Source organism: Orbicella faveolata, unplaced genomic scaffold, assembly GCF_042242905.1.
Source record: "Orbicella faveolata isolate gen_17 unplaced genomic scaffold, um_ofav_v1 contig_24, whole genome shotgun sequence".
In the NCBI taxonomy this organism is placed as follows: Eukaryota; Metazoa; Cnidaria; class Anthozoa; order Scleractinia; family Merulinidae; genus Orbicella; species Orbicella faveolata.
The window spans coordinates 25,998,222-26,019,055 of record NW_028301552.1 but is presented as its reverse complement, the minus strand read 5'-3'; the positions used below and the strand labels follow the sequence as shown (position 1 = coordinate 26,019,055).

The window sequence follows — 20,834 nt, the reverse complement described above, 5'->3', positions numbered from 1 at the left end:
AAGAGGAAATTATTGATGATGAAGAATTTGCCGTACTCTACGAGGAATATACGCCACAAAATCTTCCATTTTCTCACTGTCAATACGAAACATTTTCCCTGTTGAACAAGGATTCTGCAGAGTGTAAAACAGATTTTCGATTGGAAAAGGCAGATATTCCATTCCTCATTGATGCTTTAAGATTGCCTCCAGGATTTGTTTGTGGGAATGGCACAGTTTGCGATGTAACAGAGGGCCTGTGTTATATACTGCTGACGCAGTTTGCATATCCATGTCGTTATTCGGACATGATACTAAGTTTTGGAAAAAAGCCCTAGGTGACTTAAGAGCTTCTGCCTGAGAGACCGGGGCAGACTTGGAAATGAAGGTCAGCCGATTTCGTTTAAAATTGTTACACAAAGTTGTTATGTGGACTTATGTAATTTGCCAAAGTTTCAGGTTCAACGATCATTTTTTAGCCGAGTTCTGGATATCAGCCCCTCAGGGGTCCCCAGAGGCTGATTTTGAGTGTAATTTTGGCCACTTTTTAATCTCTCTTTTAGCAACGTAAATCAATTTCAGACAAAAACAAAACCATATTTGTAATGCCATATCCTTAGGCGTTTATGGGCGAAAACATTAGCTCAAGGGAATCTTTCGTTAGCCTGTGGCTGTTATCACAACTTGGTACTATTTGAAACACATGGAAAGCAACCGGAATGGCCTGTTTTTCAGATCGTATATTTTCCATGCCCATGTTTTATATCGTGAAGTCTTAGTATCACTGCAAAGTCCAGCTCTTAGTTTAGTAATATCAAGGAAAAAATACTAAGGTTGAGGCTTTTTTACTATGGAACACTATAAGAGAAATTACCTACTACGCACTTCCTGTCAAAGTCTTAATCCCTTATTAGGAGAGATTTTTAGAAACCAGCCGCACAATTAACAAACAATCATAGATCCCAAAGTAAATTATTTAAAGGAAATATATATTTCCAAACCATAAACTAGAAATTAATTTTTCTACTGACGGATTTGAGACTAAATTTTATACAGCACTTGTACCCTGTACCCAGGGGACTGGGAGGTGAGGGGAAACTTTATACACTGATAACAGGAAAAGTAATCAAAATACAATGAAACAAGTTGTTTACTGAGTGTATCAGTTAGATGGGAAAAGCTGAACAAAAAAGCCTTATTTATGGGACTCTGCCTTGTTTCCATGGCAATCTTGCTTTGTCAGGCATAATTACCCTAAGTTTGAGTTTTCTCATCTAATTCTCTGTTTTTTATTGACGCTTTCAAGTTTCTTGGAACAAACATAGTTTTTTTTACCTATTCATTCCTTTAGTACCCTTTCTCTTCTCTTTTAATTTTTTATAATTAGGAAAAACGATATTTTGACTTCATGGAATAGTCGTGAAATCCAGACTGGTGGATTCAATATGACGGATGTTTATGACATTCTAACGTCACGTGCCTTCATAGCTGACTATTCAACATTATTAGAATTTTAAGCCGTAAGTTTCTTTTCTCCTTCCCGCTGCCAGAAGATCACAAATACCTTGTGTGACTAGTGGTACTGAAATTTCCAACTTAATTGCGTCACACCCAGAGGTGCTTTCCTTCAAGCTTCGGTCTCGATTCTTTGGTATTCATATATAAATACGAACTCCAGGCCATCGTTACGATAGAGACTGTAAGTAAGCCTCATAATACAGTAGAGGGCCAAATTACTTCCTATTTTCGCCTGGAGATTACATTGTTTGAGCATGACATGTGAAGCGTCTCCACTGTGATTTAATATTGGGCATGTGAAACTACTTGATTCATCTCCAAGCTCTGTCGACTTTTCAAGTGAAACAACATCCACATGGGTGGGTAGACAGTTTAAGTTATAGATATTTTGTTCAAATGTGTATGCAGATGATGATGGAACAACGATCCTTGAACTCATGGAACGAATTAAAGACATTTAAGCATGTAAAAAATCTTTGAACATGCAACATAAATATATGTCTGATGAACAGGCATGCAGTCACTCTACCCTAGGATACTTATGGGATGCAACAGGTATTAAAATGCCGGACTCCTGAAATATGCTATCTGAAACGTTAGTGGTAACCTTTGGTTTCTTCAATTTCTCTTTTCTCCTTGACGGAAAGGGTGTTGATGTGGCCCACTTTGGTCACGCAAACAGGTGAATTTTTGGCGGTGACCTGGGCAAATCACAATCTTTTTTAATTCATACTTAAACTTCCATTCAGGGATATTGTCAACTCTGTGGGACGCAGCAAGTTTATTACCACCAGTGCCCACTTTAATTTGACCAGCAGGTGGGTAACATCTCAATCTAACATCTTCTTTCCAAAAGGGACACCATATACTCATGTTTTGAGTTTTCCAGGAGACTAAATTGTAATAGCCAGACTTTTGCACCTCCATCTTTCAAGCACTCTCAAATAAAACAAACTCACTTACAGACTGAATAGATTTAATGAGTTTAATTAATTGATCGCAGATAGTATCTTTTGTTGTAAATATACAACCCAGCCGGCAAGATGTCCCCTTTTTTCGCTGTTGCATTTTATCAATTTACGACAGAATGAAGTAAACATGTAGCGTAGTAATGCATTCGGATTCTATACAAAACTGGCAACTGCCTAGCGCATAGCACGGTAGCGGCATAATGGTTAGCGGGCTGGACTCTGGATCGAGCGCTCCTGGTTACTAGGCATTACCATGTCGTCTTGGGAAAGGCAATTTTCTTTCACAGTGCCTCTCTTCACCCAGATGTATAAGTGGGAGCCGGTGATTATCATCCTGTCCAGGGAAGAAGAGCAATAACCAAGCTCCAGCAGGTAAGAGGCACTGGGCCTCATGACGATATCACCATATGACCTACAGCAAGCATACTGGTTGTCCTGGGGATTATTGCTTCTTATTATGGAAATCAGAGTTAAGGGCCAGCAATTCTACAACTAGGGGTGCCATAAGCAGTAGTCTTTGAAGGAAAATCCATTCCTTTACTGTCCTATCTTTGGATATATGCAGTACACGGATTTAGTCTGGTTGCCACCATGGATCTGTGCTGACTGAGAAAGCAACAAAAGGAAAATGCCGATAGAGAAAGGGAAAGTGTGGTAATTTTGTGGTAATTTGGTCAGACATACAGCGACTTGGAGAGGAAGATGGACCGTTTCGGACATCCTCAATTTATAATACCTAGGCTGTTTGCATTGCGGGACTGGGTATGAATAAATATTCTGTAACATATCCATTCGTTCTTCAGGTTCTCATGCAAGTTCTATACCTGATCATTTTTTGCAGTATCGAGGAGATGAATCTAGACTAGAAAAAACTGAATTCCAAGTCATAGCAAACTACAGATAAGTTGGTGTGTCATGACCTTGCCCCGTACGGTATGAATCAACCTGAATTTTCATTACTCGCAATGACGTATTCACAACCAATTTATCGCTGGAGCTAAGATTTTTAATGTTGCTTCACTTTTAAGGGATTATAAGAAAGGGGCATCCCTCTAAACCTGAAGCCAGGTAAGTGTTTATAGTAAGTGAATTTATCCAGACACTTTGCATATAGACTGGAATAGTGAGACTGCATTTTGTATTAGACAATTAGCTATAATTATATTTGAAATTTCCTCGAGGTTCAAAGCGATTTTCAAGTAGTGTCACGAGAGACGTTGTGATTGCATTTAGAGTAACTGATAAGTTGTTTTTCTTCAGAAAAGACGTCCCAGACAGGTGGGTTATGATCCTATCCTATCCTATCCTGATTTAATTAGCGTTTCATTACTCGGGGCCACAGGCTTTTTTCGTTCAGTGAACGGGTTGAGTGTTTAAGATAAACTTAATATTGTAGTTTGGACCAAAAAAGGTGGAAAAGGTGCATTGTGATTAATATAACTGGCAAGAGATGGATTGTTAGGTATACTGTATATATATATATTTTTCACAGAGACTCATGGCATTAATTTTCAAGACTTCTTCCACAAAATTTATAACCATTGCCTTACCAAAATCTGATCGGTCCTAAAAAAAAATTACATGAAGATTCCAGATTGACGGTAAGTCTTTTCGGTTACAATTAACTTCAGAGTCTCTAATTCATTACATAGAAGAAAAAGAAAAAGGTATTAATCGAAATTAAATGGCTGATTTTTACAGACACGCTTTGTTGAAACTATAACCAGAAGTGGCCTGGTTAGTCATCTTCTCGTAAGTTTTTTCTTAGTAAAAAAGTCTCAACCTTAGTATTTTTTTCTTGATATTACTAAACTAAGAGCTGAACTTTGTAGGAATACTAAGACTTCACGATATAAAATATGGGCATGGAAAATATGCGGTCTGAAAAACAGGCCATTTCCGGTTGCTTTCAGTATGCTTCAGATAGGACCAAGTTGTGATAACAGCCACAGACTAACAAAAGATTCGCGTGAGCTAATGTTTTTACCCACAGAAGCCTAAGAATAGGGCATTACAAATATGGTTTTGTTTTTGTCTGAAATTAATTTTACATTGCTAATAGAGAGATTGAAATGTAGCCAAAATTGCACTGAAAATCAGCCTCTGGGGACCCCTGAGGGGCTGATATCCAGAACTCAACTGAAAGAAGGTCATTGAACCTGAAACTTTGGCATATTACATAAGTCCACATAACGACTTTGTGTATCAATTTTAAGCGTAATCAGCTGACCTTTATTTCCAAGTCTGCCCCGGTCTCTCAGGCAGAAGCTCTTAAATGAAAATTTGAGATGTAAGCAGCATAAAATAACTCCTAGTATTTTTACCCCCACCCCCCCCTCTCTACATCGGGTTTGAGTTATTTTCTAAGCAAAACTACAATGGCTTAGGAATATGCTTTAATAAACAAAAAATTACATTCCAGATCTCAATCAAAAATGCAATTGAAAACCTTACCAGAAAATCAACTAAAAGTCACTTAGGGCTTTATTTTGCACATTGTTGATAAGTTATTATTTATTCACAATACGTTCAATAATGTTCAATAATGCCTTTGTTTGCTGGTGCTGTTTTTGCATCATGAGCAGTGTTTGTTGACTCTGTTGTTGACACTACTTTTAGAAGCTGACTCTGCTGCTCCTGGAACTGCTTCTGTGCATTTACAGAGACTTCCATTTGTTTTTTCTCAAACTCCTGTTGATCTCTTTTAGCTTCAACTCCTCCTGTTTAAGCTTGTAGTTAATGTGAGCTCTTTGTGACAAATAAGAAATTGTACTGCTGCCGCTGCATCATGGTCGCCTATTTTGATTGTCCTCCATCCTATCTGATTGCCCTTTTTGAGTGTCTTTCAATTTTTCCATTGCTTTTAACCTGATATCTTCAGCTTTTGCTCTATCACTTGCTATTTTTCAGCTCTTCTTGCGACCAGTTTCCTGTTGCTCTGCCTCTGCACTTTCTTCCAGGGCAATTATTTGCTCTAACATTAAATAAACAGGTTTTCCAACTCTGTCGACTCATCAGGTGCAATGCCAGTTGCCTTTTCTTCAGCTCTCAATTTCTTTTTATGCCTGTTTTGTAATATTCCAACATGATCTCTAACAGATTGCTTGTCAACATTACCAGACAGTAACAATTATTCAGTGTTGTAGCCGCTTTATCCCAAATTGTACTTTGTTGTGTTGAGCCTGTTTTTGTAGTGAATGGATTAAGATTGAGAACTTCACGGCATAGTATCAAATTGTGATCTTCGGTCCAGAACATTACTGAACTAAAATAAACAAAATGTTGATAAGTGAAGGTATACACAGACTGATTTGTCTGTTCCCTGTACATCAGTATAGGTGTACATCACATTTTAAAGTTCAAGGTTATAGTGTCCCCATTTAGGGGACATCACTATATATCTGTCCTGATTCAGCAGGCCAGTGGAGTGTTGGCAATAACTATAGCTTAGCTCGGGGGACTGATATTAACGTGAATCAGGTGTTAAATCCAGAGGGAGTCAGTACACTCCAATAAATGAATCCATAGGAAGGGATTTACATGTACACAACATTTACAAAACATCTCATTGGACTAAAACCCAAATGACTGATGAGCCTGAGGCTCCAGTCAATAATTTTTGTGCAGCTCTCAGTGACAAATTCTTCAAAGCTGTTGATGTGTTGTGGTTGGTGGATTTCAGCAGTTGAAAGTATAATGTATTCTAACTTGAGTTTAAACTGAATGCCTACTGCTGCTGTGACATTCAAAAAGTTTTTAATTTGTATTATTATACATATTAAATAATACTTAACTAAAATCACAGAAATGTAATGCATAAATGTTTTGTGACACTAGTTGATTTAATTGAATGCACATCAGCATTAATGTCTATGTATTGGACTGGTCTTATATTGAGCATTGTTTAGGCAGCTTAATTCTCTCTCTGCTGTGAGTAGATTGATCAGTTCCTTTGATGCAATATGATCTGAGTGATCTCTCTTTGGTCATTGATCCCTGGGGATCCAAATCATCCCAAAGGAATGTACCCTTATTCAAGATCCAAACTTGAATGTTACACAACCAAAAAAAACTTGATTTACATTGATTGTGTGATAATCATGAGTTGTAAGTACTTAATGTAGCTTGAAATGATCTTGAGTAGTGGTCAATTGTTGGTTACAAGTGGATCGATGATTTATAATTATCAGGTTTCCCTGAAGCTGGAGAAAGTTAATTGCTTGGATTGGATTTTTGTTGGTTCAATTATGAATCTGCCAGGCAGCTGCAGTGTGCACATTGAACACAGATACTTTTTCAATGCATTGTAAATATTATTAATGGCTCTTTGCATTTAAATCTAAAATCATTTTATATCTAGTAAGTAACACAATCTTATACGTTTTGCTATTTAATAAAAAACAAACTGTTTTATGTTTTACAAGATTTGTGAGTTTTCATTTGATTTGACTTACAGCTAGAGTATTATCTTGGAGTCATACACAAGCAGCTACAACAGAATGTTGATCGGTTCTGCCAGGAGCCATTTTCATTGATAATGGAGAAATCCTCTATTCCTCATCCTGCTGCAGGAAATGGTTTGTGTTTGTCACAATGAATATAATTGTGTCTGGATTTATAAAGGCTGTGTCAATTTCAACAGAACGAGCCTGCAACCTAAATTCTAAGAAATGCACAGGGTCAATTAATCAATTGATCGATTGATCGATCACAGGCTGTCTGTCACTGCACAGCCTTCTCACCCACCTTACATGTGTGTGACTGCCTGGCTGCTGGTCCCTAAGCACAGCACAGCACAGTCAGCTAAGGCTGCCCTGCAAAGAAAATGACCAGGGTCTTCAAGTGCCTCAATGGCTTGACTGCCGGCAGTCAGACATGAAAGTTTTGCACCAATTTTGACACCTGCAATCATGTGTTTCATAAATCCAGACACATATTTAATTATATTTGTTTTAATTATTTTTATGTTTCTACCTCAGCCCCACTATGCTTGCTGAATAAAAATACAACTTGGCTGTCAATATTGAGCCCTGTTTGGGAGGCAAAAATGCACTATAAACAAATATACTACGGGAACAATTTGGCTTTGTGAAACAAAACCGCTTTACATGTACTTCCAACTTTATAAAAAGATAAAATTACAATGGAAGTCAAATCTGCCTCGCAAAGGTGAGGGTAGAAAAATCACCATTAACACCTTAGTAGCATGGATAATAGGATAATGTTAAAATTAAAAAATTTGCTGTAAAATACAGCAAATTAGCTGTTGTCTCATAAAAGCAATGTGAAGACCTGAGGCAATAATACAAAATGCCAATTTGTTTTACCCAAGGAGGTGAATTGGGGTAGAGGTGGGAAACTTTTACAACAACAAAGGGTACAACTCAAAAGCAAACAGTTTCCAAGTAATATGTGAATATAAAATTCTGTTCATCTAAGGTGTTTTTCTGAGGGGTAGTGCTGTTCCTGGCAGTTTTATAGGATTCCATCCTGGATTAGTGGTAAGTCATTAATTTTTAACAATTGATAGGTTATAGCCAAAGGGAGTTATAAGAGTGATCAGATTTATGTAAAATATTAGAAGCAGTTGGTCAGTCCATCATCTGTAAATTTTTAATATATCTGTTAGATTTAGCCAAGCCTGAAAGGGGAGCTACGGGGCCGGGTTGTTCAAAGCTTGATCAAGCTAACCCACGATAAGCAAGACTTTTGAATTGAGTTTTGTAACTTTGCGGGGAGGTTTTCTGTTTATTTTATTCGGCGTTCTGTTTTAAGTTTGAATGATCTTAACCTGAAAGTGTTTTTCAGTGGCGAAGTTTCAAGGAATTTGGAGTTATGGCACATGTCGAAAAATATCTCTGAATTTTATTTGCAAATTGGGAATTTGACCAATTGTAGTAATTCAAAGGGACTTTCTTAAAAATTGAGTGTTTACTCAGGGATGGTGTTCAAGTCAAGTTCTAACCCGTTTTGGATAGCTGAATACTTTGTCTTTGACAAATAAGTATCGACAAGTTTTGGTTCTCCTTTACATGTCAATGCAAATTAAGCTTAGTTTTCTAATTTTTCACCTATGCATTCGGCCATTCGACTGTTAGGCAAAAATCGTTTTTCTCGATTTTCTTTCATTTAAAGCGTTTCGAACTCAGAAAAACTGTATCATGTTTCATATCTACCTAAGGGCTATTTGTAAACGAAAAAAAAGAAAAATCAATTTTTCAACTTCTGCTGCCCTATATTTGATAATAATTAGAGAAATTCACTTTTTAGAACATTGGAAATTAAACAAAATGGCTGCAAAAGCAATGGACTGATCTTTTGTGTTTTGAGTCTGTAAGTGTTCCCAAATTAAAGACTATTTGTATGCAACAAAGGTAGCCAGAGGTGTAAAATTCAATCCATCAATAGCTTTGGCAGCTTTTAACCATTAGTTCTTTTATTTCTGACATGAGTAACTCATTATCTGACTGTAACATAAGTTTGAAAAAGTGAATATCTTCAAAATTATGTAAATTTCTCTCACAATATGTTTCATTTATAAATACAGACTTTTCCACTCTCTGCCTTAACAGTTGGAACCACCACGCAGTTTTTGGCCATACACTCTGTGTCAGTAAAGGACAGTTAATTATTAATGGGGATGACCGGGTTGGAAGAAAGTGACCAGGCTGTGAAAAATATTCGTTCTGAATTGACGAGCTACTAAATTTTTGGAGATTGAAACGACCGGGTTCAGAAAAATAATATGTCCTTCTTTACGGAAACATAAGAGCACTTCAAACTTATGGCGATAAAATAATGTACTTGTACTGCAGTTACATGTGTCATCACTTCAGGCTTTTATGACAGCTTTCATTGCAAATTGACGAAATTATTGTGCTTTTTCGGTAGAAAAGCTTACAGGCTAACAAACATACTACCGTTGTATATATTTTTCTTAAAAGAACGTAAAGCCTAGATTAGCTCAGCTATCCGCGGGCATGTTATAATTGTAATTTTAATTTGATAACAAATAAAATGTATGTATGTCTGTCTGTCTGTCTGTCTGTCTGTATGTATGTAAAGCGTATTGACAACAATAAGCAAAAGAAACAACCGATTATTAAATTTTATATAGTGTTACCTAACCAACAAATTGCGAGCTTTTAAACCGCAAGCAAACCAGAGTAAATGTACATGTTGCACGTTGAGTGTGACGATACCGAGAATATAACAATGCAAAGGTACAGTTATACTCATTACAGATCATTACAAGTTATTAATCACGTTAGCGGAGAGAAAAATACAATTTTCAACAATCATATTGCACTTGCTTGCAGGTAAGGGCATATCGTAGGTAAAGCCATGGTGCTGTAGTGAAACGATTTGGAAATACCGTCATTGAACAATGAATTAATTATTGTTTTGCCGTGCTTTTTGATAGCTTTGTCCAATCAAAATATAAATTTTCCAAAGATGATGTACTGTTGCCAGTATAAGCCTATGTTTTACAAATGGAAAAATGTTCATCTACACAAGCTGAAATACATAAAACGACTTCATACTGTTGCTGTGTCAATTTTATGTCAGCTTCTTTAAGATTATTTCCCTTGACCGGGCTTTGAAAGATTTTAGAACGAATCAAGACGGGCTTTGAAATTTCGATATGATACTATGATGGGCATTAGGAAAAAAATGAAAAAGAAAAAAGGTATTTCTGATTTCCCCATGCGGTCATCCCCATAAATAATGAAAGGTCCCTAAGCCCTCCACAATGAGGGCAAACTGTGACTTTCATCAGTCAGGTCACTCAGTAAATACTTTATAATAATTTGTTAATGTGAATGTTTGCTAGTAGTACGTAATTATTGCTCATTTTTTATGTCTCTCTTTTTCTTCAGTACTTAGCAAAAGATGTTCGAAAAATGCTCAACTATCCCAATATCAGTAAAGACAACTGTTACTTAATGTCACGCTATGACAGCTGCATACTTGATGCCAAGGATTTTAATACTGATATTCAGGTATCTTAAATTTGACTTTGAGGTTATAGAGTATTGTGTAGAACCTATAAAAAGGGAAGTTTTTTGTTGACCAGTGTAGTGATGGTATGTTGTTATGTCGTCATGTCATCTCATCCAGTCCTGTATTTTTGCTCGATCTCTTTTAGACATTTAGGCAAATAGAAACTGTGCATTTTATGGTGCATGTCTGAAAGTCACTCGCCAAGATACTGACTACACACTCAATCATTATTGGAGTCCCTGTATCTAAAGACCACAATTTTGTACATACACTTTATATTAGATTTTATCCTTGGAAGATGCATTCAGTATTTGTAATTGAAATGATGTTACTTTGAAAAACTTGTGTAGGTTCAGCAGATGGTAAATGTTCTCTTCTCTTGTGTAGTTGCCATGTGGAAAGAGACTAAATAATCCCTTTGCATGTGGACATATGATCAACCATCCTCCACCAGGTAAGGGTGTTTGTTATGTGCATGTTAACCAGGTGTCCAATACAAATTGTTGTCTCATGGTACATTGCTTAATCAAAACCCTTACAACAATTTTGTTACATTTTTTACACTTGTGCACCTTGGTCCTAAATGTAAGCTATACCATGCTTGCTTTCATAAACTCCTGGTTGCTTCTATAATCAGTGTTAGCACTCTAGCATAGATCCTTCTTTGAAGAAACATGTTTTCCCTGACTTTTAATTATGAACTAAAGCTCCTGTCTTGGATATCCTGGAGTCTTAATAATACACATTTCTACCAGAGTGGGAAAAGAGTTTTGACACAGCCAAGGGAGCTCACGATCGCTGTTGTAGTATGACTCCAGGGTACAAGTAATTTTACTATATTTTTATTGATTTGGAATTGTCCTGTTACTTTTAAAATTGGTGTCCAGGTTTTATTAATATTTGTCTTGTATAAATGTGTATACATTTCTCTGTGTTGCTTTCTGGTTATATCAGGATGTGGAGATGATACCCAAATAATACTTGGTCTGGTGAAATTCTCTTATTGTCAATTCTTTAGTGTAAGTTCTCTATGGAATGCTCTGCACCATTAGCGAGTCCATCAATCATGTCAATATTAGATGTCAAATCATATTGTTTTGTAGTTGCTACTTTCCCTACTAGTGAATATGAAATTAACCCATTGTCTTGGTTTGTTCATCTCCGGGGGATTTTATTCAAATTTGTAAATCTTGTTCTGTACTTGCTGAGCTAGATTACTGATATGTTTATCACTGTTTAAGTAATTGAGTTTGAAATAAAACAGCTAAAATTAATGTTCACTATAAGACCTTATTTGAATTCTTATTTACTTTGATTTCAGCTGAAAATATATATCTGGTTAGCTCTTTTATTCCTGGTTTATACTTTTTTTTCAATAATAATTTTAATTTACGAAACACAATTCTACAAACGTTACTTACAATGCTCATTACGCTACTCTACAAACAGAACAATACTTACGTTACTTACAATATGGGTTACTTATGCTGGCAATACAATACTGAATACAGTTACTTACAGAAAATGCAATTACTTGCAATAGGGGCTACTTACACTACTAACAATATAGGAGAATCTTTGTTTACAATATTCGCCTCATTACCATAAGTGATACAGTTTCTGATGGAGCTACAAAGAGATTAATACTGAATATTGAAAGCGCACAGCACGATTAACTGTCCCAAGGAATGTGAGCGCGATGTATTGAATACTTGTTGTGCGACAAGGGTTTAAAAGCTCAAAATTTTACAAAGAATGTCTGAGCTCATTAGCGCTTTTGCCACACAGAAATACTGATGTTTTTGAAAGCCAATTTCTCCTCGAATATTACACCCAAAGAGCCAAAAATTTCACCACTTACTAAGTTTCACAGGCTCTTTAAGTTTTCCTAGTAAAATCGTGTCTAGCATGATGCCTTCTATGCGCAAAGTCGTATGTTAATGAGGAAAAATGTAAACAATGACGTCAGCAAAGATTCGCCTATAATACTCTACTTACATTACTTACGGTACATACAGTTTACTTACAATACATTATACTGTATATTGACTTTGAGGAGGGACGAGTACTTCTCAATAAAACATTTAATTAAGACAAATTTTCAAGATTGTATTTAATGATTAGCTTACTGATAAAATCCTGAATGGAGATGGCTAGGCTATTAAACTTGCTTGAATAAATATTATTATAATGGTGCATAAATAAGGCAGTGTTCTTGAATTTCCAAGTATTGTTGTGTCGTGGGAGCTTGCAGTAATACTTGACAAGGTCTCCTCTGTAGTAGGAGAAATTTGACACGCATTCACTTGGTTGAACCAGTTCAAGACTTTTTGGGTAAACAATCTGGTAAACGTACATTCCATAAAAGAGCGCTCAATTGAATCTTTATCTCCGCAGTATAGACATTCATCGTCTGCCTCAATACCAAATCTGAATTGTTCTTTCTTAGTTATTATCGTTCTATGGATTAATTTAAATTGAAACTCTTTTAGTTAAGTTTCGTTACAAATGTTTTTCAGTGATTTGAAGATCTTAGTCCACACGTCTTTCTTTAAAGAGAGTTTTTCGCTCCAACGTTCAGGGCCCTTTTGATCTTCGGTGTGAATCTTGACAGTGAATCAGGTTTGGTAGTGTCGGTTCAATGCGTTTGGCTATTGCTTTTGATGCTATTTTAAGATCAACATTAAGGAGTGTAATCGGTCTCCAGTTTGAAAGATCTAGGAGTGAGCCGTCTTCTTTCCATATTAAATCGCTTTCCTGAGCTGTTAAATCGTTTCCTAAAAGCTTTAAATAAAAATAGGTAAAAAATTCGATGGTAAATGCGTCTTCCCCCGGTGCTTTATCATTCTGAAAGGTTTCTAGTATCTTTTTGCATTCTTCGCACGTAAGTGGACCCTCCAAGGTTTCTTGCACGTCCTCTGAAAGCTTAGGGAATTCAACATTGTCAGGGAATGTGTCATACGGAGTTTCAGAAAGGTTAAATCCGAGACATATAGGTTTCTTTGATGATTTTCAATTTGCTGTAGAATCACTGTCTTGTTGCACATAGTAGAGTCATCTTGTAATCGAAGCTCACTGATAGTTTTTTTGCTGTAATTACTTTTTTCAAGATTGAAAAAATACTTTGTTGGGCGTTCACCATTTTCTATCCAGCAGTATTTTGCTCTAAACATCGCCTGTTTTCCTTTTTCTTTGTAAATTGATTTAAGTTCCGCTTTCAGTCCGTCATACTCCCATAGTACTCCATCGATGTAAGGGGAAGAAACATTATCACAGATAATAACATCAAGTTGGTCTATTCTGCATCTTCATTCCTGTTCTCGGTTGCTGATACATTTTGGGAAAGGAAATAGTCGCAGATCTGATTACCATTTTCAGTGACTCCCAAAAGAGCCTCTTATCCGTCACATGGCTATAACAACTGCAGGTGTGAGAGTATGTATCCCGAACCGTACTCACATACTGCATATCATTCAATAGGGTGTTGTTAAATTTCCAGAGTCCTGGTCCCCGAGGAGGTTTGTTGGGCCAAGATAGCAAAATGTAAATTGCGTAAAAAATTGCGTAAATTGCGTAAATTGCGAATTCTTTACATCCCCAGAGATTTTTTGCAATTAAGAAAAAGTTAATCCTAGATTTAAGTTTAAGAGATTTTGATTCTTACAGGAATTTGCGTAACTTTGGATGCCACATTCTTTGAATATCCACTAAGTCAAACATTTCCATCGTGGTCAGAATGAGATTACGGTAACTAGACGGTTTCCACAGGTGCACCTCTGAACGTATCTTTTTTTGATAAAGTACAATTCCAGTCTCCCCCGACAATTAGCGAGGTGAGCTCTGATTTATTGATTATGCAATTGTTGAGCTCTTGCATAAGTTAGAGTTGATTGGCCTGATCATTAGGTGCATAAATATTGCACAGTGATAGTTTTTGTCCATTAAGAGTGATTGTAATAAGCACTATTCTGCCCGGGTCATTGGCATAAGAATAATCAACCTTTGGTTGTGCAAAGGGATTAATTAAAATACACACACCTTACTATGGGTGGTGCCATGTGAGAAAAATAGCTCGCCACCCCATTCTTTTCTCCAAATATTTTCATCGACTCGTTCTGAATATGCTTCTTGTAAAAAATAAATGTTTGGTTTTTTGATCTTTTAGGTATGAAAGTATACTCCTCCTCTTGACTTGCTCTCTGATTCCCCGAACATTCAATGATAAGACATCAAATTTGGACAAACTACCCGTATTCATATTTCTCGATAGAAATGAGAAAAAACGAATTAAATTACAAGAAAAAAAAAGATACCAGAACTCACTAAAGTATAAACAATCCAGACAACGCACACAGACAAACACACACAACAACACAAAAGAGAACAACTAAACCTTTTTGCAAGTAGGGTAAAGAGATAAGTCACAGTTCCAATTCCGATTCCAGTTCCACAGCTTCCTTGTGATATGACAACTCATTATGCCAGTGTCACAGCTTGAACCCAATCTGTAGGGAAAAATAGCAAGCCCAGGTTTTTTCTATGGGCAAAATTCTAATAGTTTTGGATTCCAGTGGATTTCATAATTTAGGATTTTAACCCTCCACCACATGTTAGTACCACTGATATTAGCAGCACTGTCAAAATTGTTACCCACCCAATAACACCACGACAATAAACAGAGAAAACATTGTATTCTTGTCCCTGGAGCAACACTCTAACAACTATATATCCCACTATACATGATATAGTCATACAGACATGTATTTGCACTAACCACTGCTTTTGCAATATAATTTAATAGCCAGTCAGTGCTAGTTTAAGTTTGATATAACTGTCAGAAGAGCGAATCTCATTTTAGAGTGTTAAAATCTGATTTCCATAATTTTGTTTTTATTTCTTTTATTAGGTAGTGAACCAAATGTCATGGCCTTTAACTATGACATTAGGAAAACTTTTCCATCTGAGTTGGTATATCTTGTCCCCAACAGGTGAGCCATGTTACATTAACTTCCTTGTAATCAAGTAAAAGCCAGTTAGTAATCAACTGAATAAAGATTTAAAAGAGCAAGTGAAGGACTAAATTAGCTTAGCATCTGCCGTTTCTGTAATCGGTTATTTAATTAATGAGGGTGTACGTAACATCGGTAGTTCTCTAACTTTGTTAACTGAATCCTGGAATTGCAGAGTTCACTATTCTAGCTATGTGATCACATTGAAAATTTGCTCAAAGAGAGAACCTTTGTCCTAGAGCAAGTAATTCCCAGTGTCCAATTACGGCCGGTAGCTAGACATTGTCACAGATTAAAATTAAAGGGAGGGTTTCATGGTTTGGCGCATGTCTCTAAATCAAAATACTTTTGTTCACTCCTTATCAATGTTATTACTTTAAAAACCCCACTGAGATGTTGTTTAGTAATCACATGCTATAGTTAGTCATGGCAGTACGACCGATAGCCAAAATTCTCAGAAGATTTCAGTGGATTTTACTGACGCTGTCAACCGTTGAATTTAGTGTTGACCCGTATGATTTATCCTACAGTTAATGATTTTACGGCTATTTGTATGCGGAATTAGCAGTAACTTGCTTGCGATTAGTTCATAAGCAATGTAAAACTGGGCCTTTAATTGCCAAAAAGCGTGCACAGGCAAATAAATAATACAGACATGCGTCGAACCATGAAATCCTCCCTTTTATTTATTTGCTACAAAAGCACTGCTGAAGGTGGTGCAACTAGACAATGTCATTTTGATGGAAAAATAGGAAGTACATGATTACTTAGTAAGTTAAATGAGAAGTCTTACAGAAGGCAACTCAACAAGCTTTTCCATGCATTACTATGTTATTCAGTGATATCAGGAGCCATAATCGGGGACGGAGACCGTAAGCGCGCGCCATTTCAAGTATTGGGGTTGTCCCCATGATATGGGACAATAATTCTATTTTTAGAACAAATTGCGCCATCACCTGCGGCACACGCACGTACATGCTGCGAGGATTTCTGCGGATGTCGTGCGGGGGAAATGGCGACCGAAATTCCCGAAATGTTTCATGTTTTTGCCCCACAACTCAACGCGTTTACGTCTGTTGGAATTTTGCTTAAGTATTTTCGTCGTAAGCTGCTCCAGTTTGAGTGAAGTAAGACAGTGTCGAATTTAGGTATGTTCCGCTGTAAGCTTATATATATCGCTGACCAAGTTGTGTTCCGACTGATGCTTCTTTTACATGAGCTGTACATTACTCCACTTTAAATTTCACATATGTTGAAGATTAACAGCTTTTCCATTACACAGCAAAAAACTAGCTGGATATATTTAGATATAGCAGAGCTTCAGGACTTCATAGTTTCCTAGCTCCTCTTGCCACACGCTTGTGAGGAATTTGTCAGTCTATCGCGACCGAAAAGTAAAACAAAATAATTGCTAGTTTGAGTTTCGCTTGAATTGTAAGCAACGCTTGATGTTTCATCAAGGCTTAATAACTTTACGTCCGTAGATACTGCTCAGTTTTATTCGTGTAAAAATCCAGTAAATTCTCTGTTGTCGATGAATGAGAGCGCCCGCCGATGCGTGTTTTGTACAGTCAGTAAACATGACAAATTGTACTTCCGCCGCACTTTCGTGTGAAAGCGTACATCGAACTCAAACAATAGCTCTATAGTTTTTAAATATGTTTAAGATTGATAAATGTTTGAGAACATATTAAAAGCTAAGCTGAAAATATGTGAATAAAGCAGAAACAATCAGCAAAGTTACGATGACGCTTTCTTTAATCAACTTGGAATAACGATTTCGATTTAGATGATCGAGTTATCAAAACTCCTTGCCTATTTTCATTTTCGCAGTGTAAAACTTCACTATGCTTATGTTGAAGAAACACATGTTAGTAGCCTTTTTTGCATTCGTGAAATTTGTTGCAGCATCTCAGCACAAAATATAACGAAAGAAATCTTTGTCAAGATTTGTTGACAATTGAAAACACCGACTCGGACTTGAAAGTGCACGAGCTGCATGCACTATGCAAATGAGCTAATTGTACGCGTCAGACTTTCCTTTCAAAAACTTTTGCAAACTCACCAAACCAGCAGAGACAATAAGAAACCATCAAAACAGGTTTTGGTTATGATTAAACATTGTCTGAGAAACTCACAAATTAACTCGATACCAGAGTAGAGAGTTTTCTTGCTATATTCTTAAGCATACGCGTAAGCTTACAACTAGCGTGAGCAGATCTCATTATTCATTCCCAGCGCGAGATTGAAGTCTTGTTTTCGACCCTGAAAAACCTACCTTTTCCGTTAGCTCAGAGCATAAAACTACATATAAGCGCCCTGGTTCGTATTCCCTACCTTATTCCCTGCCATCGCTGTGAAAAATACGCAAGAGAATCTCTCAGCTCTCACCATTTGATCACGCAACGTGACAACATCCACGCGAGAGCCCCTGACGTGTGCGTGAATCCGCGCGGATATATGACGTCAGGATGGCGCAATTTGTTCTAAAAATAGAAAAATTGTCCCATATCATAGGTACGCGCGAATCCCGAGACTTGCGGTCTCCGTCCCCGATTATGGCTCCTGGTGATATATACTTCTGATTTATGAACAATTTAGATACTACCGTGAGCCTGGGATCCTTTTCAAAACAGCAACAGTAATGAGAACCATCATTTTTGTGGCCACAAGACACTTAAATAATGAAGAGCTCTTTGTCAAGTAAGACTAATCTAGGTGGACTGTAGACTGCATGGGGAGGAACACTAAAACTCTGAGGATGTGAGCAGTGATGAGTGGTGCGGCATGACAGGCATGAGCTTCAGCACTAACTGCTGCTTTTTCTCTCAATCTTTTGTGTTAATTCTTCCCTGTGAATTCTTGAACAAAAGAGTTATGACCCAAATTTTGTCACAGACAAGTGTGCCTGGGATAACAACAGAGCCACTTGAGTAGCTAGAAGTATTTTTACCCGGGGGGGGGGGATCCCCCACAATACCTATACGGGTATCTGCTGCCTGACGGGGTCATTATTTTGGAGCTCCTGATCTAGAACAGGGTACCCATTTTCGAGACGTCCCGTAGAATGGGGTATAATATTGTGAACGTATGAAAGCTCATCAACTTATCAGCAGCCATTTGAAATTATTCATAGAGAATGTGCATAACGAAAGGTTTTAACGAACAAATCAAACCATTGCACCCTGTGTTTTGCGCGTTACGCCATCGTAAGTTAGTTATCGTGGGGTTATGGTGTGATATAACACGTCCGATAACACTTGCGTGGTTCTGTGTGGGGGTGAGTGACATTCCATAACAATTAACACATTGTGAAATGGCAAAATACTTATGATCAGATACAAAGTCGATCAAAGCGGCATGATCATGTACGATTAAAATCACAAATAATCAGGTGTACAAGCAGCTTTGTCATATCTAGTCTGGATGTATGGGTCAACCAAATAAGGAAATAACTTTTCAAAGCAATGGGCTATTGAAATTTACTACATTTATAGAACGGGGTATTAAAGATTGACCTATTTCTAAAATTTCTCTAAACAGACCCTATGTTAACTTAAACATCAGTGGTCCAAGTAGATGCGTGGCTGCCTGGTACAGTGCAAATAATTCAAAAGTTATAAATAGTAAATGAAATAGTGCCAAAAAGGTCAATTATTTAGCAGTTGTTTTGGGTCTGGCCCTTCTTTTGTGAAATATTAATTTAAATTATTTTGTTTGGTTCTGATTTCAGTTATCGCTTGAACCCCTCCTCCAAGCTACCAGATTGGTATACTCCAGTCAACTTGATAGAAGATAAGCGTCGCTGGAATGCAGATTAACTAAGGATTTAGAAACCTTAAATAAACTCAAGTGCATTTGCAGGGCAATGTTACCTGATTCAAGACCATCATACAAACAATGGTCTGTTAAATAAAGTCCATGCCACTTACTTTGACAAAACCGCGGTCTTCATTATTGGAGACTGTTAGGACAAATGCTACGGTGGCCTCAACGAAACTGTTCGCTTTGATTTCAGAAATTTAATTTCAGGAGCTCAACCCTCCAGTAGCTACCATCCACATGTAGAGTGGATTGCCTCTTGTCAATCTTTACAAACTTCGGAGCGGAAATTTACAATAGCAGCTTCCAGCAACTTCACCTATGTCATCAAAAAGGTTCCCAATGCGTATTAAAGAAGCAAACATTTAGTCTTATTTACAGTTAATTGTTAATTTAAGATTAAAATTGTACTAGAAATGTTAAATGGACTATACCCAGAAAGTAAACAAAACAAGTTAGTAGTAATGCACGCTCATATGGCCGGTAACCAATCAGGAGCCGAGAAAGACAATAGGCTATTGTTTGGAGAACAATGGGCTCTATTGTTCTCCAAATCCAAGATGGCGCCTTGAAAAATCCGACCAATCCGGAGCCGAATTAAGAATTTAAGATGGCGGCGCCCACGAAAGTCAGCCATGTTGGAAAACAGCCCACCAGCCTCGACGGAGGACTGGGATCGGTCTCACGGATTTCCATGACAACACAAATCACGCCAGAGTCACGCAAAAAAATGTCATGCAACTTCAAACTCGATACTTACAGTGTCCTGTGGTCCTAAACGGCAGAGGTCTGTCCGGCAAGTGGCCATGATGAAGACTGAGAACCTTGGGTCCGAGGTCTGCCTATAGGGAGGCTATTCCAAGGCATCATGGGACGATGACCTCATCGGGAACCAATCAGAATGAATTAAAGTACTCACAGTGGTTGGCTTCCCCAGTCCCCCTCTCGTAAGGAGAGCACTAAACCAAACATCACACAATGTCAAATGTCACGAACTTTAATAGCAAATCTTTGGCGCTAACATTAAAAGATATGACGTCATTGTCATGTTGATCGAGTAAAAAGACCAGTTTCTATCGTCATCACACAGTTTCAAATGAACTTTAATGTCCAAAACGTTTGCGCTAAAATTACAGAAAGCTGGTCATTGTGTCTCAAATCAGATAACACTATGAAAGAAATGCAACAGAAATAATTTGATCTAGCGTAAATGCAATCTTTGACGAGTAGCGAATAATAAGCGAAGACAAAAATTTATAGGGTAAAAGGTGAGAAGAAAAATAAAATACAACTGAAATGTTTCAAGTGCAAATGAATTGCTAATAGCGGTTTGCAATAAAATCTAAACTTCTTGATCTCGACTGTTCTCTTGAGAAAAGAATCACTCAAATCCATACACTATTCACAAACAAGGTGTGTGCGTGTTGACGAAGGGGGAGAGAGTGTGTCATGTTAGATGAATGTTATTTTCTCAGTATAAAATAATGTTATCATTGATCATTGCTTTTAGGACATGTGGTGGCCCCTAAGG

At 37.2% G+C, this 20,834-nt stretch overlaps 1 protein-coding gene, 1 long non-coding RNA gene and 1 pseudogene across 3 annotated transcripts in view; 1 reads left to right on the top strand and 2 right to left on the bottom strand.

Moving 5' to 3' along the window:
- The window catches only part of LOC110067944 (uncharacterized), a 28,262-nt gene extending 7,604 nt beyond the window's left edge, over window positions 1–20,658 (top strand). The window contains exons 3-10 of one of the 2 annotated variants that reach the window (XM_089292161.1): window positions 6,925–7,045; window positions 7,908–7,969; window positions 10,349–10,471; window positions 10,860–10,926; window positions 15,379–15,460; window positions 18,083–18,184; window positions 19,215–19,350; window positions 19,616–20,658. In XM_089292161.1, the coding sequence (XP_089148287.1) occupies window positions 6,925–7,045; window positions 7,908–7,969; window positions 10,349–10,471; window positions 10,860–10,926; window positions 15,379–15,460; window positions 18,083–18,184; window positions 19,215–19,302 (645 nt within the window). In that variant the 3' untranslated portion in view covers window positions 19,303–19,350; window positions 19,616–20,658. Of the gene's footprint in view, window positions 1–6,924; window positions 7,046–7,907; window positions 7,970–10,348; window positions 10,472–10,859; window positions 10,927–15,378; window positions 15,461–18,082; window positions 18,185–19,214 lie in introns of both variants that reach the window. The other variant, XM_089292159.1, reaches the window with a different exon arrangement.
- Window positions 4,847–6,523, bottom strand: LOC149111063 (uncharacterized; annotated as a pseudogene).
- Window positions 14,363–18,113, bottom strand: LOC149111062 (uncharacterized). The gene is made up of 2 exons (XR_016208020.1): window positions 17,819–18,113; window positions 14,363–14,977 (listed from the first exon to the last, which is right to left on the bottom strand). It is a non-coding gene; the product is annotated as an uncharacterized LOC149111062 (long non-coding RNA).
- Window positions 20,659–20,834: the final 176 nt, after the last annotated feature.